The sequence below is a fragment of the Plectropomus leopardus genome, chromosome 6 (assembly GCF_008729295.1).
Source record: "Plectropomus leopardus isolate mb chromosome 6, YSFRI_Pleo_2.0, whole genome shotgun sequence".
Lineage (NCBI taxonomy): Eukaryota > Metazoa > Chordata > Actinopteri > Perciformes > Serranidae > Plectropomus > Plectropomus leopardus.
In genome coordinates, this window is record NC_056468.1 from 18,378,947 (window position 1) to 18,406,908 (window position 27,962).

The 27,962-nt window shown below is 41.0% G+C and overlaps 1 protein-coding gene across 1 annotated transcript; it reads left to right on the forward strand.

Annotated features, from left to right (window-relative positions):
* The first annotated feature begins 909 nt into the window (after positions 1-909).
* Positions 910-27,962, forward strand: ssh1a (slingshot protein phosphatase 1a). The gene is made up of 15 exons (XM_042488653.1): positions 910-1,108; positions 3,728-3,765; positions 13,997-14,097; positions 17,839-17,903; positions 19,447-19,568; positions 20,106-20,174; positions 20,341-20,406; positions 20,732-20,926; positions 21,072-21,165; positions 22,401-22,529; positions 22,738-22,784; positions 22,905-23,051; positions 24,240-24,440; positions 24,552-25,254; positions 25,356-27,962. Exons 1-15 carry the CDS (start codon positions 1,028-1,030, stop codon positions 26,445-26,447), a joined length of 3,150 nt encoding a protein of 1,049 aa, XP_042344587.1. The 5' UTR covers positions 910-1,027; the 3' UTR covers positions 26,448-27,962.

The following is a 27,962-nucleotide window of genomic DNA, read 5'->3' on the forward strand; positions in this document are numbered from 1 at the left end:
ATCATTATTATATTATTATTATTATTATTATTATTATTATATACCAATGTTACTACTACTATTACTACTACTACTAATAATAATAATATGATAATAATATCACCACTGTGCTATTATATTAGAAATTATCAACATAACTCCTTTGTAAAAGGCCACAGTATTCATTGCAGTCCACCTAATAATCTCCAGTTATATCACTACACCTCCTCATTCTACCACACAATGTTGTGGAATAACTGTTTTATATATATATATATATATATATATATATATATACACACACACACACACACATATATATATATACACATATATATATATATACATGTAAGTATATATATATATACACATTACACAATGCATCCACAAGCAGGTACACAGAAAACATAACAAATATCACAAATATATCCCCAAGGATAAATACATAATGAACAAAAAATAAATCCCTAAATCCATACACAGAAATACATCCAGACAGTGTACAAGATACTGGTGCGTCTTCTGTATTATTATTATTATTATTATTATTATTATTATTATTATTATTATTATTATTATTATTATTATTATTATTATCATCGTTGCCTTACTTTTCTATTTGCCTGCATTTATTTTATTGATATTCTCTCTTTTCATTCTTATATTTTCTATTGTATCCTATTTTTCTTCTGTATTTAATTCTTCTATCTTGTTTTATTTTGTTAAATCCTACCCATGAGTGTTTCTCCAGTAGCCTATCATGTCTTAATGGCCTTTAATGTCTTACACAAAGCAAAGGTCGCATTTAAATAAACTTGCATTGCTTTAATATTATTCAGAGATTATTATTTTATCACTTTGTAATTAGCAGGGCCATCAGGATGGACGGCGCCTTGGAGGCAGCACTTCCTGCACAGACAGCCCTGCCTGCAGGATAGCGCGGCTGCTCTCGCTCCATCCATCCATCAGTTGTATGTGTCGTTAGCTCCGCAGCTAGCCGCAGCTCAGCAGGCCCAGCGGCCGGCCGGCGCATCCACAGCTTCCAGCCATGGCGTTGGTTACTCTGCAGCGGTCCCCGACCCCGAGCGCCGCATCCACCGCCAGCACAGCCACCACGACCGCAGGGGAGGTCAGTTTGGTCTCGGGTGAACGAAAAACGGTGGTCCGGTGTGGTGAGGTGTAGAGGCGGAGGACGGGGGTAGATGTTGCCGGAGAAAGGCCCGCTGATTGAAGCTAAATTAGCACCGTTAGTTATCGTGTTATGCTAGCTAGGTCTGAAGCTAACGGTAGCAGGCTAACGTCTTCGTTACTGATAACCAGATATTGCTGGCCACTGCATTTGCAAATACGGCTTGTGGATTTGTTAGTTTTTAATTTAATTAAATTATAAAAAAAAATATCTTCAGACGTCTTTCATTTCCCGTTTATTTTACCGCGCCGGTTGAGTTTGACAAGTGCCTTATGAATGATAAAAGCTGTAGCTAACGTTAGCTGGTTATGATGTGACTGACATTGAAATTAACGTGTTTTTCATCAACATTATAATCGTTTTAACACAGCTTGTCTGGCACACCACCAGCATCACATTAAAAGGGTAGCCACGGCGCTGCTATAGTCCAAGCACTGCTAAATTTATATCATTTTGCTGATACAAAATCTGATATTTTTATCTTTTAGACTGGTGGCTGGATTTAGCTCTTATTACCAGACAACACATTACGGACAGGCAGTCAAACACTCTGAATATTTATTTCAGTTTCCAGTGTCCTGTTAGTCCTTCCAGTAAGTACAGGGAAGTGTGTGATTTCCAGTCATGTTAACAGTCATATAGGTAAAAAGACCTACCTATATGTTTTGCTTATAGTTCTTCATCGCAGTCTAGTCACAGTTTAAAGTGTTATTTTTCTGGGCTTTCATAGCAAAAACCAGTGATTGTCCATGCCTCAAAACTATAATAATTTTAAAGATAACTTCGTTTGCTACTTTCAAGTACAGATATTTTCCTGGCCTTCACTGCCAGAGGAGGGCGCTATCCTCCAGCTGTAAACAGAAAAGCTCACCTTAGCCTGCTCTGCATGACCAGATCAGAGGAAACATACATGACATCTATAACTGGGGTTATTTATACAGCCATTGATGTTTGGGCTGGAGATGGCAACTCTGCTTTTCAGAGCTTGTTCAAAGCTGCACAAAGGTCATATGTTGCTGCTACTTATTGCAAATAGATTGCTCCTTATAATGGAGTTAGTGTTGGTTTGACTGGGTTTCGTCCCTCCGTGTCTCTCTGGATGGTTGCTGTAGTCCAGCAGCAGTGGTGAGGTGTGACAGATAAAGCTGGCAGGAAGCTGTTGCAGCTATGATGTCATCTACTCGCGAGGGGTGGGTGGGGTGGTGGAGTACTACTGAAGGAGAGGGAGGTAAACAGATTTAATAGATGCTGGCATGAGGCAGTTAATGTGTGAGATTATTTCACCTAATGCACAATAATGGAAAGTTAGTCATGCAGTGTGAAATGCTCCTCTTTCAAAGTCATTTTCTCACATTGAAAGGTACTCATTTTTCTGCATGCCATAGCATTTCTCTTTTTCCCTGCAGAGTGTACTTGACTCGATGCAGCTGTACATCTGTGGCTATAGACTTTCCTTGACAGTGGCAAGTGCCAGTTTCCTGTTCCTAAATGACTGAGTCTACTTTTGTTTAAAAGCACTCATGAATTTTGACTCATAAACTGCTAATTTTGTGGTTTGTTTATTTATTTATTTTTTAAATTGTCACCTCTTTATAATTTAAACACCAAAATTAATTATAGTAAATCCTAATTGTGATTAATCAGATATGGTTTGGGGTCTCTAAAGTCTGTATCTGCTATATTTTCTGTACTAAGCCACCAGACAAAGCAAATCACTTAACATTCTCCTGCATTCTCCATCCTCCCTCATCCTCCCTAACGCTTATTCTGGCAATATGCCCTAAATTATATTAAATGTATTGTGTTCTCTTCAGGCAAAAAAACAGGTTTGTGACCAACCTAAAGTAATGCAAGTAATTTCTTGTCGTGTAATTTGTAGTGGACTGTGTTTTCCTCTAGGCAGCAATACCTACTAGTTTTAATATGCTCACCTCTTTTGATAAGGTGTTTTCCAGTTCTGTCTGCGCCCTCTGGGTCTTGCGAGCTCCTCCAGGTGGTGTGGATGCTATTCAATGCATATATGTAATGCACACCTGCATTTGCAGTGAATGTACTGGTATTTGCTCACAGCACTGAGTTTGACAGCCATGTAAGACAAGATTGATTTCGATTAGAGTGTCCTGCCAGATTTAGTTTTTCTGCTTCCCTTGATGCTAAAATCAAACTATAGTCTTCTGTGTCTAAAATCCCCACTGAGAAAAAACATTAGTCTTCACTTTATTTTCAACACATAGAGCAGTTCACTTTTTCTAAAGGTTGGGGAACAGGTGAACATTGGAGGTTTTATATTGCTGTAAAATCACAACTGTCCTACAGATTATTCAATCACAAGAGTGGCAGCTTGTGCCATTAAAAGTACACAAACATTAAAATTTAGCATTCATATTTTTGGCATCTTACTGGTACGCGTTCTTGTAATTTTTTTACCAAAGATTATGACTGGTAAAATATAGACAAGTACATAGCTTCTTTTTTTAATTGTTTGAGGCTCAAAATGTTTGTTGATAATGTCAAAATGGCTTCAATATGGTATTAATTTTTCTCTTATCTGTATTGCAGGATTTTGGGAGTGAAGATGAACGGCGAATAAATCAGAGGTAAGTTTACTCTAGAGTTTAGTTTGGCCCTTCTGTTGCATGGTACGTAGCAAAGCAGGACGAATTTTATACGCAGGTGTTGTTGACTGATTGGCTGCATCTGCCTTTGAGTCATTTGGTGAAATCTGGAGTGGCGGCAGACTAGCTGGCATCAACAAATGAGGACAACTAAGCGTCAGTGTTATAAAACACCTGTCTGTCTGTCTTGTTGGCAGAGTCATCAATCCCCCAAGAGCCAACTGTGAAACCGTGTTTTTCTCAGTAGTGTCTCTAGTAATATGTTGACAGATGTGCCTGTATTTCTTTTACCAGCTCTTCATTGACAAACTTGTTCTTGAATTGTACATAATCAGTTGAGTCACTTGGATTTTCCACAACTTTTTTAATTTAGAATGACTGGACTGCATGGGATTCATTTTGCTCAGAGTAAAAACACCAATTTTTTGCTTATTATCAACAGTGGAAAAAAGCACATCCGCACACTCAAATCCATGCACAATCATGTTTACCATGCAAGCTTTTGGTCAGAGACCTTCTTCAAGGCATGTTATGACTCATTATTATGGCTTCAAAAGTGAACATTTGCAGTTTTCTATCACCCTTCAGTCAAATCAACAAATTAAATGATTTGTCTCCCAGCAAATGATGAAATGTTGCACTGTACTGGGCCTGTTAACTGTAAAAAAAAAATAATGGACGCAGCTACTGTGACATCACCCACTGGTTTGTAGACTTTTGTTTTGAAGCCTTGAATTACAGCCATTGCCATCTTAGGTTTTTTGGAGCCAGATGTGACCATATTTTGCGAAAGGCTGGGGCTGTGTAAGGCTATTCAAAGAGGGCTTTGACACGCTATTTGACCCCATGGGTTATCACACATGCACCATGTACCCGAAGCTGCGATGTCGGAGGGTTACATCAGACGCTAGAAATAAAGGGATGGTGTCCACTCAGGTGCTCTGTGGCCACGCTCTTTTTTAGACTCCTGGGGTGTGCTCGGTCTGACAGAGCTTTTTGGGTACACTTGAATAGATGGTGGCTCGATGTAAGAGAGCTTTTCATGTTTGTTTTTGATCCTTTATTGAGGCTGTTTTCACCTATTGCAGAATTGCAACTTTCACCCATATTTTAAAAAATATATTCCAACCAAAGACTGACGGCTGAGGCCTCAGTGAAACGAGTCAGTTTTTCCCATATTCTATGATAGTGCACCAGCTATTGAGCTTTCAGAAACTTCAGACCAGGTTTTACCGTGCATGCGTTGTACCCCAGTGAAAAGACGCTGTGTCTTCTCCCTTTTCAACCTCTTTGGTGCTGTGGAGAAGCTAAGGGTGGATCTGGCCGAGAAGCAGAGGACAATATCGGCAGACAGCCTGTCACTCAAAGCGGCCAGCCCTTAAATTTGCATTGGTTTAAGCCTTATCAAAATATAAACAGGTGAGTTATATAGACCTCTCACCCCCCTTACAGTTGAAGGGGGAAATTAGCTAAAGGGATAAAAGGTTGTTGTTTTTTTTCCCAGGCTGTAAACATGTTTATTTCTGCTGTAAAGTTTGGCATTTTTTTTATGAGGGTCTGTGACGATTGCCTGGCTTCCAGAGCCAGCCTCAAGCGGTCATTCAAAGTACTGCAGTTTTTGGCTCTGCGATGTTGGCTTCATTTTTCAACACGGAGGTTGCTGCTTGGCTGTGGCCCGTGGGTTTAGACTTTGAAGACAGGAATTTTAGTGAAAAGAATTTGTAGAACAGCGTCAGAGTATTTGCACAGTAAACCCTTTTCATCCTTCAAGTTCTGGCAAAAGGCAGCTATGGTTCTACTAGTGAAGGCATATTGTGGATAAAATAAGTCAGAAAATGTTCTTTCACCTCTGCCAGCTGCGTTAAAGTATGTAACTTAGCATGACTATCCAGTCAGTGCATTAAAGCTCTTGAGGCTGCAATCAATGATTTTTCAGTCAGACATTTTTATATTGATATTTTAAGTGTTCCTGATTGTAAGATTCATATTAAATTTTTTTTTAAAGGAACCGCTTGGCTCCAGTAACATGCAGATTTTGCATTTGATGATGGACAATAGGCGCAGCCCCAGTACGTATAGTTTTGTTATCTTTGGATAAGAAATTGTTGATTTATACATTTTGACAGAATGACTCAGTCATGCTAAAACCTGATGAAGTCAGTTTTATTTAAAAAGCTGTATCAGAGTCTCTGGGGAAGTTACAGAGTTATAAAATCTTTTTAAGACAGCAGTATAAATGTACATTTGGGGCAGTAATATGATGTTCACATATGTAAATGTTATTTTAATTTAATGCTTACTAAAACGTTTCTCAGGATATTAACTTACAAAAAGTCAGTATAATGCATAGACCGACAGAGATACAGAGTTTTGGATGAAGAAGCACCCAGACTCATGCTTCTGTATTATGCATCTGTTCAACAGGTGTCTGACTGTTAATACTGAATGTTCTGGTCTTAAATATTCAGCTTTGGAAACATTCATTCCTGAAACGTATCTAAACTGTTCAGCATGAATTAGATTTTTGTAACCCGACTGCAATGAGTTTGTTTTCTCATTTAATATCAGATCAGATAAATGCAATAGCTTTTGTAACAGCATGCATGTTTTTTCAGCCCACATAATATGTATTGGTTTGTCAACATGGTAGCAATGCTGTGAAAGTAGGTCTTAATGTGTCATTCATTTTTGACAGTATTTTTTTTTTCATTTGCTTTTTGAGATTTGTGATTTTTCACATTTTAATTTCTCAGAACTTCACTTGATAATTGCAAACTGGAGGAATTTTTGAAGAAGCACTTATGACCCTAAGATAAGCGAATGCGTCACTCTACGGGCTCAGTTTCTCTTCCGTTATATAACTGCTTTTGCAATACCCCAAAGCAATACATGTGTGTAAGAAAGATCCATGCATGATGCGAGTCCTGTCTTGACTCTCCGCTTGCTTCGGGGTTTGGTGAGCTGCATTATACAATTAAAATGCCAGTAAATTCCTGTTTCATAACATTATGGCATATTAAGCTGTCTTTTATTTGACAGACATATTTCTCTTTAGATCACGGTGTACTGATCTAGTGCACTCGATACATAGCTACATCTGTTGATGGACAGCCATACGACTGCCAAGAGGGAGTATTTGCGCTTTCTGTTCCCGATTGACCTTGATAACGATGACAAGCCCAAGGGGTTGATGGAGGCCGACATAAACATCGTGCAGGTGTCGATGGCACTGAACCAAGGAATGATTTAATCTTACCGCCTTGTACACAGCAGAGTTGGGCAAGAGGCTCAACCGGACAAAAATGTGTGTTTATGTGTGTAGATATGGGGTTCAGTGTTTGGAATGAGGAGGAGGGATTCAGCGCGGAGGGTCAAACGAAGGATCTGCAGATTATTAGCTCCGCAGAAATGTGAAGTCTATTTAAACGCACTGCAACATGGGGCACCTGGTGGTTCAGTTTGTGGGGTGGGCGCCCCATGTGCAGAGGCGGTGTCCTCACTGCAGCAGTGTGGGTTCGATTTCAGCGTCAGCCCTTTGCTTCATGTCGTCCCCTCTCTCTCCCACTTTCACACTTGAGCTGTCCTGTCTGCATTAAGGCAAAAAAGCCTGAAAAAAAATCTTAAAAAAAAAAAAAAAAAAACTTCACTGCAACACTTCCTCGCTCAAATAGCTTGCCGGTCGAGACTGGAAGTCATTTTTAATGCTTTGAAAACTGGAGCAACATCACCTTTCTTGTAGACACCTTTTACAAGTAATTGAATCTTGGAATCCTTAGCAAATGGCTGCAAATTGGTTTTTAAAAAATGGGAAAAAGGCAATGAGCAACTTGGTATGTTCCACAAAATGCAAGAAATTTGTAGATTTAAATAATAATTTTCAAAAAAGCTAGGGAAAGATGTCTAGGGAAAAAAGAGAAAAAAAGCTAGGGAAACACAATATTTTTAATTACCATAAATTCATATTTAAAATTATGTTACATAATTGTAATTTCAGGTAAGTACTTTCTACTAATTTCTTGTTATTTTTTGGGTTATTTCTTCTTTTCTTGCTCATTGCCTTCCCATGTTTTTGAATGAAATCAAGCCAATATGCTCAGGTTTCCAGGGTTTATAATGTGTCATAACACTCACTCGGGATTTAAATGTAGAATATGGGTGAATAAAAGAGACATAGGCAGTCAAACTATAGCAGAAGCACCATCTCTGTGTCTTTTGTGTAGGTGATTTTTTTCCTCAGTGACATGATGATGTCATTTTTTCCCAGCACAGGCCCTCCGTGTCCCCATTGACACCTGAGGAGGTTTGTTCCTTCCTCTCTCTCTCGCTCTCTCTCACTGCCCTCTTTCAGTGGTGTAAATGAGAGAATGGCTGCATTATGCAACTGGCAGCCCCAAGAGGAGGCTTTTTCTCCTCACTGTGTTGCTGGTGTGTGTGCAAAACACTCCAAAACTACGACTAAAACAGTGCGGTAACTGCCTCTGTGTAGCCTCTTTTGCTGTGAGTCTTCGGTGTAATCCAGCACACCTCTCACATACCGAAACACCTGGCAATTCAGAGCGGTGGCTTAAATGACACCTGCTCGTGTTTTGCCCCATCAGTGTCCATCTGGCTACTGCTGCAGCAACAATCTATACCTTACCTCACATGACATCAGTCCTGCTTCTAAAGCTTGACCTCTTATGCAGAGGAAGTTTCCTTCTACATGCACCTGACACACTGAGCTGTCCAAGTTTCCACCTGACTGAACCCACGTCAGCTTGTAGAGTACAGTGTCTGCCAGTGACCGAGTGTTGTCCTATTGTTGAGAAGAATAGGAGAGCTATCTTGTTATCCGTGTCGCAGAGCTATTGTTAACGTCTGTCAGCAAATCCTACCAGATTAAGGGAGTCGTGCCACTTCATTGTGCGTGCGTGGAGGTTTGAATGCTGAGTGAGAGAGGGAAAGTGAGAAAGAAGGTTATAGCCTATATAAGCTTTCAACCCACTAACAGAGGCTAAACTGTGGGCTCTTGCATGATTGTATTTCATTTCAGTTCTGCATTTTCCTTTCCTCCCATGCATCTAAAGAAGAGTTGTTGCAGATCCAGTTTCACATCAGACTCTGGGCTGATCAGTAATATTTAGCTAAATATTATTGATCCTGATCAGTCAAAAAAATGCAGCGATCAGCCCAGAGTCTCATATGATCCTTTTTTTATGTAACACAGGTATTTAATTTAATGTATAAAATCACAGAGCACACCGTTCTTCCACTCTCCTCCACTCTGCTGTCAGTCTCTTCCCTCTATGTACTCTGAGCCCCGCTTGCCATAAAGCACCATAAACAAAAATGCACTATCGGACTGTTTATTACCAGTATTTACCAAAGTTATGAGCACTCGTTTCATTATAACTCAGTGACAGCCTTGTGTTTTGCCTTCAGTTATGGCGCATGGTGTTTCTCTGCCTTGCTTAGAGGAGAGAGGAGAGCAGTGCAGAGCTTTAACAGTGTCACTTGCCACTGCATGTACAATTAAAGCCAACATGGCTTAAGTATTAAAGAAGCATAATCCGCCCAAAGATAAAAAAAAAAAAAATAAACACTTAAAAGAATACAGTACATTCAGGTAACTCAGACTGGAGAATGCTCTCTTAAAGGGACAGAGGACATTCACAGAGACATTTACTTGAGACAGTGAGGAGGCCAAAAAGATTAAAGGAAGGGTTTGTCATTTTATAATTTCTTTGGTGAAATAAATAAGTAAATTAGTTAATAACACTAATAAGCTAATGCATTGCAGAGGTATTCGTTTATTCACATTGCAAAGCATAGGCTACACCATGGTTTACTTGTCTTAACTTTAAAGAAGCCTACTTAAAGTGTGCACTGAGCAGCTGCATTTAGGAAGTTAAAAGTATTGAATCGGGACTGGGTATCTGTAGATACTTAATATTAAATGACTTGGATCAGGATAGAGGGCAAAAAAATGTGATCGGGACATCCTTTTAACCTATCATTGTACTCTCTAATAATCCAATACATTGCAGTTTGTCTGTGGTACATCTGAGTGAGTGACAGCCAGCGCTGGCCACTTGAAAGACAGAGACAAGATAATCCCTCCTTTATAAGCCTGAGTATAATGAGATCTGGGAGTTTTGGGACATTGCCAGCTCTCACTGCCCTTTCCACCAATGCTTGGCCCATGTGTTAAGCTCCCTGGAGGCACTACCTTGGAGTCTGTTGACCCTTAAGGTGGCATGCACATGGAGACATCCCCTCAGGAAGTTTTGGCCAAAATTCTTCAGTCTGCTTTTTTTAGTCCTTCTCCAATTGAACTTGTGGTCTTGCTTTCCCCCTGGAAGACAGAGAGAGAAAACAGCACTCTCAGTGGGTTTTGGAGAGACGGTTTTTGTTGGACAGCAACACAAGATGCTGGAAGTGGACATGTTTTGCATCGGCTAAAGAGGAAATCTGTTGTTCACTTTGTACTAAGTCAGACCTGATGGATGAGGAAAGTAAAGGATCACGGAGTTCAAGCTGAAGGAAGGGGAAATCCATCTCTTGAATTTTGCTGGACTCATTGTTCCCTGTCACCTGCTGACCTTTTGCTCATGTGTTTGTTGAGAAACAAAAAAGTATGTGAGTGACTTTGTGTCTCTTTAAAAATGTACAGCTTTTAACCATGAATGAAAGAGTGAAATTTAGTCTTCTGTCTCATGGATGCGAATGAGTAACCTGCAGTATTCTGTAAAAGAGTGACACAGACAGAACAGACTGAAGGCACAGTTGTGTGTGCCGGAGGCAGCGGGTGGAGACTGCAGTACGTCCCTCCAGGAGTCTGACTCGCACTCAAACACACACAGACTCTCGGCTGAGGGAGGAGGACGAATCAGAGGGAGTGGCATCAGGACAGACAGCACTTCTTCACTGAGCAGCACAGATGAGTGCAGCCTGTCACTCAGTCTGTCACTCAAACGCGGCAGACCAAGACCTGATACAGTCGTCCTTCTTCTTCTGCACTTTGCTCCTTCGCTGTTTCTGGATGCAGATGAAGAGGAGGTAGCTCCTGGCAGAAAGGCCTGGGTTTCTTATCAGTCTGCAGGATGCATCTGGTTGTAGCGCCCATTCAGGAGGCCGTGATGAAGATGATACCATATTTTGTGGAGAATGCTGTGCTAACCCAGAGTGAGATAAACCGCATGTGAGTTATGTTTTCTCTTCTGAAATGGGGTTTAAACTCTAAGAATAAGGTCTCTCACTGATGTAATTTGAGCTCAAACACCTGACTGAAGTTTGGACTTCCTGCTCAGAGGTTATGTTTTTGGAAACATATTGGAAACAAATTTTAAATCATGGGCTGTCATTTTGTTGTATTTTTTAATTAGTTCAGTGTAAGAGTTTAAATGTTGGCTGGGTTATTTTGCATCAGATACTATGGTGTCATTTGAGGCCAGAGCACTGAATCAATCGCTGAATATGTCCAGCTGATATGAGACAGTGGACATCAATCAAAAAAAGTCAGCATGCACTGGTAGCTGAGATTTAGTGTTAGTATTTATCCCTGTAATAGTTCATCTTTGCCTTTCTGTCAGTAAAGGAGGTAAAGTTACTGTAGGTTGTAATTGTTTGGAAGTGAAGCTGTCTCGGAGGCTTTTCTATCATCGTCTTTGTTTGCTTTGATACCAGATGTATTTTTAGCTCTAGTGTTTGTGGAGAAGCTGATAGCAGGGCGCCGCAGGGCAAGAGACAGTAGAGCTGAGGCTGTTTAATTAGGACGTCTGAGTACGGCCTGTAAAGCAGTGGGACAGCACTTGATTTACACATATAGACAAGTCTCAGTTTTAGAGTGCACCTTTAAAGGGAAGTTATCAGGTATCACAGGCTAACTGAAGGGCTTAAAGTCGGGTCACTAGTTGAAATAGGACAATTGAGCAGCAGGGATTTTTGTACACAGGACTGTGTAGTTATGAAGCTGTAGCCCTCTTTTTGCTCTTGCCACCTTTGCCTCATATTATCCATCATTCTCTGACAGTGGACCTTCATGACGGCCTCATAAATCTCAAACGAAGAGCATAGACTGAAACAGAAATCCACCAAAGTGAGACAAAAGCTCTTGTTGAGAAGTGTCCGCCTCCGTGCTTTGTCACTTGTGGAACTTTTTGTCTGTGGTACTGGGGGCGGAGGGAATTTATTGTGAGGTGCACAAAACGAAGTCCATTGTTCCCACAAAATCATCTGTTTGGCCTCGGCCGGCTCCTCTGTATGTGGGTTTTGAAAGTCTGATCAGAGAGAGCTGAGGGAGGGAACAGTTTCAGAGCTGGATGTACAAATGTGTTACTGAAAGTTTCAGGACTTTTATTAATGCTGTTTACACTAAAGGTTGTTGGTCAGTGGGTTGTTTGTTTGAAGATGTAGGGGATGTATTCATATAAAAAGATTCAAAGTTTTTGGGGCGCCTGGTGTGTCAGTGGATAGAGCGGCCCATATATAGAGGTTGTATCCTCGCCACAGCGGTTCGATTCCAGCCTCGACCCTCTGCTACATGTCGCCTTCTCTCTCTCCCCCTTATTAAAGGCAAAAAAAAGTTTCACATTTTTTGAGGTAATGCACCAGCGTAGATTATGATGTTTAAACCTTTTGTTCTCATTGTAGATACTTCTATCCTGGGTGTCTGCTTGAACACGTTTACATGCTTTACTGTTCAAAAAGCACTTTATTTTCCTCATACTGTCTGTGCTGGATCACCTGTATTCACCCTCTGACTGAGATACTCCGTTTTAGCGCCTGTTTCTTCAAACCCCCCTCTTGATGTAGCCCAGTCTGCTCTGATTGGTCAGCATTTTGCAGGTCTTTCACCTCTGTGCTTTCGGAGCAGTGGTGAAGTGCACCTTGTGGCAAACTGTCATGCAATGGCTATGGAGAGCTGTGGCAACCAGTCCAAGCTGGGACCATTTGATTCCATGGCATGAATCATTAGCTGTAAATTGCGGCCGAAGAATACCGATAAACATTGTCCTCTGACTTCTGTGGCATGTTAACTTATGTTACAAAGAATTTCTTCCCACCTGAAACACATGAACACACATGAAAATGTCATTTTTGCGGTAAGCTGTACTATGCTGCTGCTTGGTGTGTTTTTGATATTACAGAGAATTTTGCAGGTGCCCCAACTGATCAAATGGTAGAGCAAGGACCCCATGTACGAAGGGTGTGTCCTTACCATAGCTGCTCAGGTTCTGTTTCAACCTACGACCCTCTGCTACATGTTCTCCCGTGACAGAAAAAAAGAAAAGCATAATAGGTCCCCTTTAAGATAATACAAATAATCATCTTTTTCCTGCTTTATAATAATACAGCATATATTAGGCTGATACCAGTCATGCTCTTCAAAGCTGAGGTTAGCTAATACAGTACAGTTACATTGGTTTCCTAATATCTGTATTTAGAAACAGGTCTATTTTTAGTTCCTGTTAGAATTTTGTTTTGTTCCCGTCCCCCTTCAGTTCTGTACTTTCCTAATGTTGCACTGGTTTGCCAGACTGCACAATCTGAATACATGGTGCATGTGCTCCACCCTGCTGCCAGGTAGACGAATGAATGTGCTCACATTGTTTTTCAGTGAAATGGTGATGATCAAATTCAGCCGAGAGGAAACACCTCACTTCTTTCTTTATTGCAGTTCCCTTCTTATGTCATCTGTTGACAGCTCCAAAGCCTAACCTGGAAAACTCTTTTACAAGCAGGCAGGTGCGGACTGGTAATTGCTGCTTTTCGGCAATTGTGAAAGTTAATACTCACAAGCGACTGCAGTCAGGTCAGTTATTTAGATTTGTGTTGCATTAAACCAAGCCAGCAGAGACCTGACAAGTCAAATCTGAGTGCAGCCCATGCAGCAGAAAAAAGACAGATAAGCATTCAAAGCTTGATTCATGGCTGCTGCAGACCTGAGGTCTGTGTCTGTAACGTGGCAGCTGGGCTTTTCCACTCAGCTGTTGAGGTAATTCACCGGCTGCAGGCAGCCATGATTTATGCTCATCTCACTGGCTGAGTCTACTGAGCTGAACGGCCCTGTTGAAACTGAATATTTCATTTGTCTTGTGTCCCACCTCTCAGCCTCGCTGTCCAACAAACAAGCTGGAACGATTGTGCTGAGCTGTTTCTCTGCGGCATGGTGTCTGATGTACAGTGTCTATGTTTCAATGCTTTTAACTCTTGTCTCCCATTTGTTTTGCAGCCTGAGTGAGAGCTTCTTCATGGTGAAGGGTGCTGCTCTCTTCCTGCAGCAGGGGAGCAGTCACCAGGGCCAGAAAGCACATCCTCACCACAAACATGCAGGTGAGAACTACAAAAAGCACGTCGATAACTACATAATTAACTCAAACGGTAGCTTTGAGCAGACTTCTCATTCAGGTTATGTAGTGCACTGGTGTGATGAGTTGCATTCCTTAACACCACAGCAGATTTTGGTAGCTGAGGTGAGAAGGATGGCGGCTGCTTCGTTGATAAGCATGTTCCAGACGTTTAGCTTAGGCAGATTAGTGTTTAAATCCAGCGCATGGTTGCACTGTGAGCAAAACTTCTGTTGACGATTAAAGGAGGTACTTATTGTTTGCATTACATCTTGTGTCCTCTGGTTTTTTTTACACTGACCTAACTTAACTGTGTAAAGGGTAAATAAGGTAAATGTCAGTGACTACTCTTAATCCTCAATGACTTTATAGCTTATCTAACTATAATGGGAGTCTCTGTCTGTCTGTATGTATGTCTTGACAACCGTTCATCAGCTTCATAGTTGGGGGGTGTATTGCTGAGGACCAAATGAAGTGCAGTGCCAAGTGTGAGATCTACAGGACATATTAGCAGTGCTTTATGTACACTGTAGTTTATTAAGAGGGGACCACTATTAACTGTCGCACAATCGAACAGCATGCTGGGTACAGCTCACTCTGCATTGCTCCACCATACATTCAATAACAGATGAAGAAAAAGAGACTGGAGACTCAGAGTTGTTGCATTGTAGCAAACTCAAGCATTTGACGATCCACAGTGTATTTTTCGGAATTAACGCTTTAGTTCCCGGAAATAGCCTGGTCGCAAAAAGCTAGCTATTAGCAAATGACATAATTTTTTTTAATCAAATTGAGTTTTATGGTGAAAGTGTTACCATCATATAAATGAATATCACAGGAATGCAACAGTATTGATAATTGGTAGATGGCCTTGCACATTTATTTTTAATGTAATAAAAATTCCTTGCACTGTTCAAAATGTAAGTGTTTTGGTTGGTGGTTGTTTTAGTGTAATGGGCAGTTAGAAGCTGATGTCTACAGCAGCTTTTGCTTTACTTAATGTTGCCAACTTAAACCTGGTGATTACCTTTACCTGTATAGAAAATGAACACATATGTAAAGCCCTGTTTGTATTATTGATCGAAGGCCGAGATCACATGACAAGTTGGATTGAACAGTAAACGGGTTGGTGTCTTTAATCACAGGCTGTCATTTGAAAGCCGCATTTACTGTTTTAAAGACATAAGGCTGACCTGACAGGTCACTGGCATGATGGGAAATCAGCACCAGCCAAAAGCCAAAAATGCTGCCAAGTCATTTGGCATGTCATGGCGTGGTTGGCAGCTGTATCCATTCTAACAGCCACTTTGTCAGGTATCCCACATTTTAGCTGGTTCCCAAAAACATTTGGCCGGGCAAATAGTTGTATCATTTCCCAGCAACCGTGGCCCTGAGTAAAAAAGATGGTGACTTTTAGTGCTTGATAAAGATACTGGTATCCTACCATCAGTGACTTAAAGAGGATTCAGATATCATCTGGCCCCATAAGCCAGTTTTATGGAAACAGACATGACACTGCAGAGCTTAGAAATACAAAAAAACCCCCAAAAAAACCCATCTGTGAAGCCAAACTTAATGTGTGCTGACCAGAGCTTTAACATTTATGACATTGTGTGTTATAAAGAGGAGACTTAGTTTGTGGATGAATCTGAATGTCATGTTTTACAGACAAGTGAGCTGTTTAACTATGATCATTGATTGCCCATTAATATAGACTAAACTGTTATCGGGCAGTTATGCTTATCTCTAGGTGGAGAGTCAGCGGTGTCAATCAAGGTTATCAGTTGAACTGGTTTGAACCTCTCACATCAACACAGACACATGATACATCATTCTCTGCAGATATATTTATGTTTCTGTGTGTTGCTTTCGAATCTCGCAGCTGTTGTTATTCAGAGCAGATGCCTACCTGGCTGCCATAGACCTAAGTGAACTAAGGCCACAAACTCACTCGAGTTTTTACGGTTTTACACTAACATGATTTTTACCTGATTTTTTCTGCCAGCACCTATGGACAATAAACTTAAAGTTTTCATTGCACCCATCAAATAATGGCAAAATATGTTTTAGCAGGACAGCATATTCAAACAAGCATTATGGTACCTTGATAATGGGCATATTGTTTTTGAATTATATTTCATCAGTTCGTGTACAGAGCTTGAATTTCGCTCCAAGCAATTATAGAGGAGAATAAAAATCATGTGCTGAGTTTCAGCTATTTAAAGGTCCAGTATGTAGGATGTACTGGCAGAAAGGGTATACAAAAACACTAATTTTTGGATGTGAAATGGCTGTATTCAGTGTTTTTTTTTACTGATTTAAATCACTGCATCCTCATGTTTTGGCGAGGAGACCTCTGTCGATAATTTGGCTCCTGGTAAAAACTTCTGATCATCTTGAGAAAAAAGGTAAACACATAGCAGCAGGTGCCAGGCTAGCAGCCCGTCACCGACAAGCCAAACTGCATCGGACAAACACTTTTTAACAGTTTCAATCACCAGGTCTATTGATCTGGAGAAGTAAAAACTTCCAGAACAATAAACACTGAAGGAATTCTAACTGGAAGAAATTTCAGCTAGTTGCAGTCTGTAATCCTCACTGCTGTACGCCACTAAAATTCCCTAAATCCTACACACTGGACCTTTACCTAGTAAATGGTACCACAAACTTTTGTTGTCAGCCACTTTGAAGCCATCAATGAGGCAGGAAATGATTCGCATATACTTTGTTAATGCTATCCATATTGACTGAACTAATCCACAGCATCATTTAATGTTTTTTTATTCTCAGAACATCTAATGTATGTTTCATCATTTACATGAAAATGATGACTTATGCTACAAGAATAACTTTACTCTCTAAATTCAGAAGTAGTGGTGAGGTAGTTATTGAACTTCTGAAAGATTTATGTATCAGCCATTGAATTTTGTTTTCATATGTTTCATTAATTTGACTTAACATATAGTACAAAAATATATTCTCCAAACCTTGACCAAGATGCATTGTGTTAAGACAGTGACACGGAGAGGAAGTGATCATTGACATGTGGGGAAGCTAATGCAATGCTACTCTAAGCATGTTTTCAGTGTGATGTTACTGGAGACATGCGACTGTGATATAAGACACAAAGAGTACATGACCAAGCAGAGAGTCGGGCACTTTCTGTTTCTTGGCAGTCAACAGCTGTTAGTAAAACCAGTCAGGATGACGTGATTTGTCTACCTGTTTTGACATATTTCAACATAGTTGGCTCTCCATCAGCAGCTACTTTGCATTGCCATTGGTCCACCTCCACGCCCTGTTTTATTATCCAGCTTCACTGACACGTATGGCATCAGATCTGGCACAGCGAGCACTGAGGAATGTAAAATGAACAAAGACAAGCCTTTTAATTGTGGTTTTGTGGCTAACAAATTTGCTCATAAAAAGTTGTCAATTCGTATCTCTTCAAAGAACGCACATCAGCTGGTTTAAAAACACATTATTGTCACAAGGAGTAAGGCTTTAGTGTTAAACACTAGGGTGCGGTGTGACTTTAGCACCTCCACTAGACCACAGCAACAGATCTTCATTATATAAGCTCATTGTGTCCCCAGAATGCATCTTGTTTTCATTAATATCACTGTTGTCAAGTGCTTTATTTCAAGTCAAAATGTATCTGTGTGTATGTATGATGCAGATTTACTGACAACCATATGGCCTCTGCTTGTCGATCGATCTTCTGCAGGTGACTTACCTCAACACTTGCAGGTGATGATAAACATTCTTCGCTCGGAGGACAGAATCAAACTGGTGAGAAACAACATAAGTATATACATGCAACAAAATATGCAAACACACACACACATACACACAAGCATGTAACTAACAACTTGGCACAGCAAACCCTCCAGAATGCATTTTATTGTGCACTTACTACGCTTATTTGTTCACTGTAATTATTAGCTCATGAGAGCAGGTTTGAACACACTCAGGAGAGTATTACCTAATATTTCCTCTGTGTGTGTGTGTGTGTGTGTGTGTGTGTGTATGTGTGTGTGTGTGTGTGTGTGTGTGTGTTATGTCACTTTATGTTTACCGGCTCTGTGTTCCTTTACATCCTGGGGACTCGGTTACCCTATGACATCAAATTTGTACTTCAGGTTTTTTTTTTTTTTGCACATCCAGCTGTGGCACTTTGTTAGGCACACAACAAGAGCACCACTGCATTGAACATTTTCTCTTCTCTAGGCGTTGGTTGTTGTGTACCCTCAGAATTTTAAACTCTTATGTAATTGGGGCATCAAAAACACAAACCTGCCACGCTACATTTCTTGTTTCATGTTTTAGGTGTGAAACTACTGACTGATGTTGTCTTGTATTTAACATACTTGAGGGGAAAGTTCAGCGTAATCTTTTCCTCGTACCTGTAGTACTATTTATCTGTCTAGATTGTTTCGATGTAAGTTGCCAAGTTTTGTCAGTATTGGCCGACGGCCGTAGAGATGTCTGCCTTCTCCTCAGTATAATGGAACTAGATGGCACTTGGCTTGTGGTGCTCAAAACACCAAAAAATAACATTGAAAAATTCAACTGCGATGTCTCTTTCCAGAAAGATTATCAAGAAAATCTACAGACCTTGTTATGAGCAATTTCATGTAGAAACTATTTTCTTTCTACTAAACCTCACCTGACCACATTAAAGTGCAGAAGGAAGCTTGCATCTACTTGTGGACTAGAGGCTCGAGTTTGTGACAACGCGAGATGTCAACTTTAATGCCGTCATCCTCTGCTGAGGAGTGACGTTAGTTAGCTCTCGCAGTAGATACGTACCTCTACGCATGGTGATACAGTTGGCAGGTGTAGTTCGGTAAGAAAATAGTTCTTACATGAAACCGCTCCAAAACAAGGTCTGTGGATTACCCTGAGCAAACGGATCATGATTTCTGGAAAGAAACATTGCAGTTGAATTCTCCAAATGTATTTGTTGGTTCTTCGAGCACCGATATCTGAGTGTCATCCACTTGTTACATTATATTGGAGAGAAGGCAAACATCTCTACCGCCGATATCTCACTCTGAACCAAAACCACTCACACCAAAACAATCTAGACTGATAAAAAGCTCTAGAGGTAAGAGGAAAATTACTAAATTTTCATGTTGGGTGAGCTGTCTTAAAATAAAGCAATTTTGTGCCAAAAGTAATTACATTTCAGAAAAGGTCTTCCTTAAACACCAAAGTTAACATAGTTTGCCATCAGGTACTACTACAAAAACAGGAAACAGGACTTCTTTCTTACTCTTAGCCAAAGAGCTCTGGCTGTGAGTTTGAAGTAAATTGTCTGTATTCTGTCCAGGCGGTGCGGCTGGAGAGTGCGTGGTCAGATCGTGTGCGGTACATGGTGGTGGTATACACCAATGGGCGACAAGACACAGAGGAGAACATCCTACTGGGAATTGACTTTACAAGCAAAGACTGGTAAGAGAGTGTGTGTTTTATGATCACTGCTTGCCTGACAGAAAAAACAGCCATCTGTTGAAAGCTACCAGAGTCCCATTTATGAATTGGTATTTTTATTTGCTTTGTGTTACGAGTGTTACTATGAACAAATCTGTACTCATGAATGTAAGCAACACTCCCCCACAGATTTCAGCCTTGAACTGGACCTGCTATAAATTAACTGTTCAATTTGAAAGTGTTACAGTTTTTTGTTTTCTTTTACCAAATGAGAAAGTGAGAACATTTTCGCTCGTGTCCAGTTAATCTCAAGTGATTTATTCTCTGCTCAAGACTGTTTACTGCACCTTTAAAACAAGCATATAAATTTAGCCCTGCCTTTTCTTGTTTGCCCAAGAGTTGTTTAGATATGCAGATATCCATTGAGTAATCTTAGCAATCGCAGCAACAGAGAGTTTTAACGTGGAAAAACACATTTATTTTAATCGACTTTTCACATGCATCTCGTCATTTGTTTTTGGATTTGTCCAGTGTTTCATTTTCGCTCCTTCTTTTCAGCAAAAGCTGTTCGATCGGCATGGTGCTACCTCTGTGGAGCGACACAAAGATCCATCTTGATGGAGATGGGTGAGTCCTCTCTGCTGGTGTGACCCCTGCTGATCAGCTGCAGCATTTAACCCAGTGATGTTTCCCTTTGTGCCCAACGCGGCAGCTACACCAGGACACTCGGGATGATACACACATAGCTACACTGTGCTCAGGGGAACAACCATCTGTTTTTTTTGCTCCTCAGGGGCTTCACTGTGAACACAGCAAGTCGGACTCATGTCTTCAAACCCGTGTCAGTGCAGGCTATGTGGTGAGTAATGAACAACCGACAGAGCCACCGTGGCTGTCTAAAAAAAAATGTGCTTTCATGACACATCACAATAAATCTCCTGATAAACACTGGTGCGACTCTGCTGCAGTGAGAGGCAGGTTGAGGCAATGCTGATTCACTCTGCCACCTGCTGACATGAAGGTGCATTTGCAGAGAATTGCATAGGCCCTTAAACAGATTGTTAGTATTATACTACTTACACTAACATACTGTTAGTATTATACTTATACGTCTCACAAAATTAGACTTTTACTTTCATCATCTACATCTATGACCTTTATCTTTCCAAACAAATACAATCTAGGTCAGCCCTGCAGGTGATGCACAAGGCATGCGAGGTGTCACGCAGGTATAACTACTTCCCTGGAGGCATGGCTCTCACCTGGATGGGCTACTACGAGAGCTGCATAGCTTCAGACCAGAGCTGCATCAACGAGTGGAACGCCATGAAAGACTTGGAGACAACACGGCCAGACTCACCCACCATGTTCGTTGACAAGTCAGTAAACACAAAATTAAATTGAATTATTATGTTAAGAATGAAACTAACCACGTCTTCGCCTGCTTTTGAAATAGCTTGACATTTCAGGGATGACAGCAGTTGTGCGAGTGCTGAGATTTTAATGAGACTTTATCTTTGGTAGACCTTCAGAGAGAGAGAGGACAGAGTGCCTTATTAAAGCCAAACTCAGAAGCATTATGACGTGCCAGGACCTCGAGAACGTCACCTGCAAACAGGTAAATATGCAGTCATAGTAGAACACACACACTTTACATTTTTTCGTGGTTTTATTTACAGTGGCTGCATTTACATTTCAATCTGAAGATGGAGACACAACTCAGTTTTCTAACTCGTTTTCAAACCTTTTACTTTTATGAAAGTTACTGTGCTAATATTGTTACAACACTAGAATTTAACATTTTGAAACAAAAATATAATAAAACACAAATAAACAAAGAAAACAATGCACAATATCTGTAATATCTAGTTTGGTACCACAGCAAAAAGAAAATTAGGTCCCAGATACACAGAATATAATAAACTGAACACATATAGCAACACATTTGTTGTAATTTTAATAGCAATTACAATTATCTTTACTATTCGTAAATGCTTCCCGACTTAAATCTGTTTTTATAGCTTCGGTACCTGCAGTACTATTGAATGTGTGATTAAGGAGGGATGTGAGTGATCACTCTACTACTAGATTAAATATAGCTACACTCGCTCGTCGGTATCAGAAACACTAGTCGGTTAAACTTTTATTGAATTTATCATTATTTATTGTGTTTGTGTTCACGTGATGAAAATTCTGTTGTAATAATCAGCCATGTTTCCTAAATAATTATTGAAGGAATTTTGATTTATATAAATGTCATTGAACTTTTTAATTGAGTCATTGTCATTTAAAATATGAAAAAATAACTAATGATTTCCAAAGGCTCTTATAATATAAGTCATATTTTTTCAGACAATTTCTAACCTCATAGGTTATTTGTGCTCAATTTTGACTGTTTTCTGAGTCTTTTTGCACTTTTAGACTAGTCAACTAGTCTAAGTTTAAATTTCCAGTCAAACGTCAGTGAAATTAGTTGTCAGGGACATCCATGGACATTGTATTGTTTTAAACATGTGTTGCAAAAGTATTTTTGACAGCCATACTCTGTAGATGTCCCCTGTAAAAAAAAACATAATAGTTTATATTAAAAGGAATCGTATTTGTACTATTGTATATTATAAAATAGCATATGAATATAATAAAGTATCACCTGTCAGTGTTATTCTATATTTAAAAACGTTTTACCCACCTAATCCCTGGCGCTGTTGTTTTTCAGTCTTCTTTTGATAGTTACATAATATTTGTATAGTTTTTAGGGAAAGAATTCAAAGTAAATGTATCCCAGTGATTGTGATGAAATGCCTAAATAATACAAAATGACCCTCCACACATAAATCAACATTTTCCTGTCAGATCCGTACAGAGTTGGAACAACACATGAACTGTAACCTGAAGGAGTACAAAGAGTTCATCGACAACGAGATGCTGCTGATCCTTGGCCAGATGGACAAAGCCACGCTCATCTTTGACCACGTCTACCTGGTGGGACAATCAATACCGTCTCTTACATTAACCAAAGTATTTGTTACATCTGTTCTTTCCTGTAAATGACTGAGAGAAAACTCCCTTTCTTTCCATCCCAGAGGAAGTCTGCTTCCATGTGAAATGATTGTTTTTGGAGAAAGAAAAATCTTACAAAGACTTGAAAATGTACTCTGTCTAAACATTATTTTCCTCCATTTGTTTGTAGGGATCCGAATGGAATGCGTCTAATTTGGAGGAACTGCAAGAGTCTGGGTGATTTATTTTATAATATGAAGGAACTAAGATAACCACACACAGAAAAAAATATATTTTCATTATGATTTGATCAAGAAAGAATGTTGTTGATGAGTTAACATTATCTTTCTTCCCCAGGGTGGGCTACATCCTCAACGTTACCAGGGAGATAGACAACTTCTTTCCAGGCACATTCAGTTATCACAACATTCGCGTCTACGATGAAGACGCCACTGACCTGCTGGCTCACTGGAATGAGACGTACAACTTTATTGTTAAAGCAAAGTGAGTGGAAATGAAACAGAAAACATGTTGCTCATATATCACGTTAAAAAGATAGTGTCACAGGAGAATTGTGATTATTTCTCTGACTGAGTGGATGGCTCCAGTATTTTCTCACATTTCACTAGTCTTTAATTTAATACATTTTTTGTAGTATGCTGTAACTTTGTCAGAGTTAATTAGCAAACTTATATCTTGTGGACACATTTTAACTGTCTTTATTGTTCATTTTATTTTTTACCTTTGAGGCAGTGGTTGGCAATATATATATATATATATATGTACATTAACTCAGGGTCCACTTATGAGCTTTTTCTGAAGCTTTCAACCTCATGACCCCCACTCTTCATGTATTGTAAAATCACTCGGTACCATGTGGCTGAAGCTCTTTACTTGGGTCACTTTATAACATCTGAATTTTTACCAAGACCACTAAACAAGTTATTATATATACAGCATATATCCTTTTTCTTATCCAGGAAAAGAATTACTTAGATGAAAATCTCTTTTATAAGAGTGACATGGCCAAGAGGGCAGCATTGAGATTGTTACAACAACAATAAACACAAGCATAGAAGTACAACTGTCACACACAACAAATGTCCAAGCACAACATCTAATTAAAATGCAATACAAAAAAAAGTCATGTTCTTGAACGTAGCACACAAATACATCAATGATTAGTTGTCAATTAAAGTTGAGGTACTATGACTGGTTTAAAAACACTGCAACTGTGGCTCCAATCCAACTTTTTGGAAGAGAAGTGCAGATCAGGAGGAAAATATTTGTTGAAACTGAAGTAGACAACAATAAATTGTGAACAAGTGCTCATGGCTACGTGAGGAGCACAAGCAGGTCTCCACAGCATTTACGTTGGACACTGAGTTGAGTGGAAGAGTTTGTCTGCCACTCTTTGTACAATGTGGCTGTGGCTGACAACAATCAACAATAAATAAAATAATCTGCTGTTTAGGAGTAAGCCTGCCTCCTGTGTAAACTGTCCGTAGCTGAATAGGGTAGGCTTGTGCGACCAGATTTTGTTGTGGGTGATGTTGGTAGTCCTTGACTTTGGTACTTAGGTTTGATATAAAAAGTACACTGGTCTTGCAAAAGTTATTTGGTGTATCCTGAATTAACATGTATTTTGTCAAACTACATCTTTCTGATATTTTTTTTAATTTGCCTCCATAGAAAGAACCACTCCAAGTGTCTAGTTCACTGCAAGATGGGTGTTAGTCGGTCTGCCTCCACCGTCATTGCTTACGCCATGAAGGAGTTCGGCTGGTCGCTAGAGAAGGCTTACAACTTTGTCAAGCAAAAGAGGAGCATCACACGACCCAACGCAGGTTTCATGAGGCAGCTGGCCGAGTACGAGGGCATCCTGGACGCTAGGTACGGCTCCTTGTGTGTATGTACAGTGTTACTCTCTAGTTGTCTTCTCTCAGTGAACCTGTTTTTTTGACTTCTGCTCTTCTGCTGCACTCTTCATTTGCATATTTGCAGTAAACAGCGTCACAACAAGCTGTGGCATCCAGATGGAGACTGTGAGATGACGGAGGGGCAGCAGGGGTTTGGTCAGTGTTGTGGAGGGGAGGAGGGAGGCCACCTGACTCCAGAGCCAGGGATGTCTCCCTGCTGTGAGGAGGCACTGGCTGATAAGGGGGCTGCATGTCCCTCCCCTCGCAGGGCTGTTGCACTGGAGATTGACCCTGCCTATAACAATTACTATTTCCGCCGGCTCTCAGACTCAGCGCTGGACAGTGAACCATCAACGCCTGTGCGTGGCCCTCCCCTCCTCGGCATGGAAAAGGTCTTTATAGAGATTGAGGATGTGGAGCGAGACGCTCTGCTGGATGACGAGGCCTTTGATGGCCGCGAAGGCCTGCCGCTCCCCCACTTCGGGCCTACAGGAGAGGGGACCGCTGCCCAGACAAGCTCTCGGGGCCCTGAGCCCCTGGAGGAGCTGCGTCTGAGGCTGGAGTTCAGCACAGTGGAGGAGGAGGATGAGGAAGAGGTGCAAAAGGAGGAGGCAGAGATGGAGGTGCTCATGCAACCAGATGATGGAGGGGGTGGGGAAGGAGGGGGAGGAGAAGAAACACAAGATGTGGAGGTAGAAGGGGATGCAGAGGGTAATGGGATGGACCTGGCAACCCTAAATGAAAACTCCAACAATAACAACCACATGAGCGCTCCACAAAAACTCACTGTAAGTTTGAGTTATTTGGTTAACCTACATTTATGATGAAAATGCTGTTATTGATTTTGTGAATCTTGTTTGACATTTTTTTCTTTCTTCTCTTTATTTAGGAAAAAGCTTCCTCCCTCCCTCCTCCAGGTGATGCTACCACACTGTTCTGGAGGGATTCTAAGTCCAAGCTGAAAGAAAACTCTCCACCCCTTGTTTCTAAGCTTTGCCTTAACCCCAGTCCTCCTGCAGTCCCAAGTGCTTCATTCCCACTGTCCCATTCCTCTTCTGGAGGCCTCACGTCTTCAGTGGGACTGCTGCGCCCCTGTGGCCCTCTGTGTGACTGTGCCAACTGTGCTGCGTCCCCGCCCACAGCTCTACTTGACAAAGACAAGCAGCCAGGAGACTCACTGCATTTACCAGGGCTGAAGGACGATGATGACTTGTTGGAAGTAGAGGCTGAGAGTCAGAAAAGTAAATCTGCAGCTGCCTCTGAGGCTCTCCCCAAGCTGATGAGAATGGAGTTGGAGGAAGAGAAGCTTGCAGTGGCTTGCCACATTGGCCAACAACAGGAGACGCTGTTGCAGCTGCAGAAGTCTGGGCTGGTCCGCCGGCGTGCAGAGAGACTAGAAAGACTTTCAGGTTTATCCGAGGAGAACTTGCTCTCTCTGAAGCCTTTGCACGCATGCCAAAGCTCCAAAAACAGCCCTTTTCACACTGAGGAGGAACAGGAGTTCTCCGGCTTCCCTAAATCTTCTACACCATGCCAAGTGCGGTTAGATCCACTGGTGGTGCCACTGACCAATGAAGCCTTGTTGGGGGTGGTGGGGTCTGGGCTGCTCACACCCACCTCCTCGCCCCATGGCTCCACCCTGACACGCAGCTCCAGCAGCGACAGTCTGCGCAGCGTGAGAGGGAAACCTGGCCTCGTGCGTCAGAGGGCGCAGGAGATCGAGACCCGCATGCGCCTGGCAGGCCTAACGGTGCCCTCGAGGCTGAAGCGGTCCAACTCGCTGGCCAAGTTGGGCAGCCTCAACTTCTCCTCGGAGGACCTGTGTTCCGCCTGCTCCTCAGACGCAGGAACACTACTGCTCCTCTCACTGTCCCCTGAGCCAGACCCCGGCCTGGAGTGGGACTCCTCCACCACCTCTCCTCTGCCCCGGCCCTGCAAGGACACTCCAGAGAGAGCACTACCAGGTGAGCCCAGAAGCTGACACATCAAGTGGAGGTCATAAACACTCCACCCATCCCCTCATCTGTCACCCTACAGGGCTGGAGAGTCGAGTCAAAGAAAACTAATCAAAACAAAAAAAACAATGCCAACTGTTGTTAGGAGGAGTGTACGCTCTCCTTTGCCACATTGTTTCTCAAACTGCTGTACACAGTGATGAAAGTCATATTGCTGTATCTGACAAGTGTGTAAAGCCATCAGTTCACCTCTAACTTGGTTTGATTCACAGACAAACAAGTGCCTTACCTATGAGACCAGAGGCACAGAGCTGTGTGTTAGACTGCAGGATGAGACAGTATTCTATAACCTTTAACTTCACAGCTGTTAGTACCTGATATGTACCAAATTATGGTATCCATTGGCACTTAGATTATTTTTACTGGTACAAAGTGGTAGCCTACATTGATGAACTTCCCGCAGTGGAGCTCCACAGAAAGCAAAGTGTTAATAAATGTAGAGTTGTTTACCGCACAGTTTATGTTTTAGATGCTAGAGGGTTGTAAAATTAATGGTTACCTCATGTTGCATTCACAGAGCTCTTTCTCAGATGAACACCGGGCTAGAGTTTAATTCAGTTCATTTGCTGATGTCGACTTAAAGTGAGAAAATCAGTTTCGAGGTGTCTGTTTATGCATTAATGCGTGACTTTATGTGTGTGTGAGTGAGTGAATGGGATCAGAGTGACAAGAGAAGGTTGTGACTTTGTTTTGCCAGAGGCATGCTCACTGTTTTCAACAAACACAACAGAAACATTTCTGCGTTTGTTGTTCCTTTGCACTGCTTTTTTTTATTGAGTGAATACTGGTACGCAAGCAAGCTATCTTCCAAAATAACATCAGAGTAATGTTATTGACCTCATCATTCCCTACAATGTTCGTGGGAGAGCAGAGTGAGGAGTCACGCTGCATGGCTTAAAGTCATAATACAGACGCGTAGTGTGACAGAAACTGAGGATTTATGGCTGTCAAAACATATAATGTGTGTAAGGCTAATGTTATCTGAACATTTTGACAATATATGAACATAAAACATTTTCATCCAAAACCTTCTTTACCTTAAATCAGCTCGTCCTTGAGGGTTGCCAACATTTTAAACTCATTTGTGCTTTTTTAAAATGTGAAAGACCAAAGTTCTTTGGCTGTCTCGATAAAATTGGAAACACCATTGAAGCTGTACAAAATATGTGAACCATAAATGTCAATCAATCATGTGCGTATTTAAATGCTGTCACATCTTTTTTGCACCTTTTGGGAGGAACGAAAGAGACTCTGCGAAGTCATCGGGCTCATAGCTGTTCAGCTTTTATGCTCAAATCATAGGTGAGCTTTCAAAAGCTTTTGTCACACTGACTCGACAACGATCACAATAGGTTACTTCACAGTTTTGTAACCATTTTCTTTTTATATTTAAGTATGCAGTAACTTTTGTACTGTACATTGCTGTAGTTTGAATGCATATTGCACTTTTTATGTTGGTCAAAATAATGTACTGTACGTGT

Coding starts and splice junctions, on each gene's coding strand:
- ssh1a (XM_042488653.1), top strand. CDS start 1,028: ATGGCGTTGGTTACTCTGCAGCGGTCCCCGACCCCGAGCGCCGCATCC. Junction 19,569..20,105: donor GACTTTACAAGCAAAGACTG/GTAAGAGAGTGT, acceptor CCTTCTTTTCAG/CAAAAGCTGTTCGATCGGCA. Junction 21,166..22,400: donor AGAACGTCACCTGCAAACAG/GTAAATATGCAG, acceptor TTTTCCTGTCAG/ATCCGTACAGAGTTGGAACA.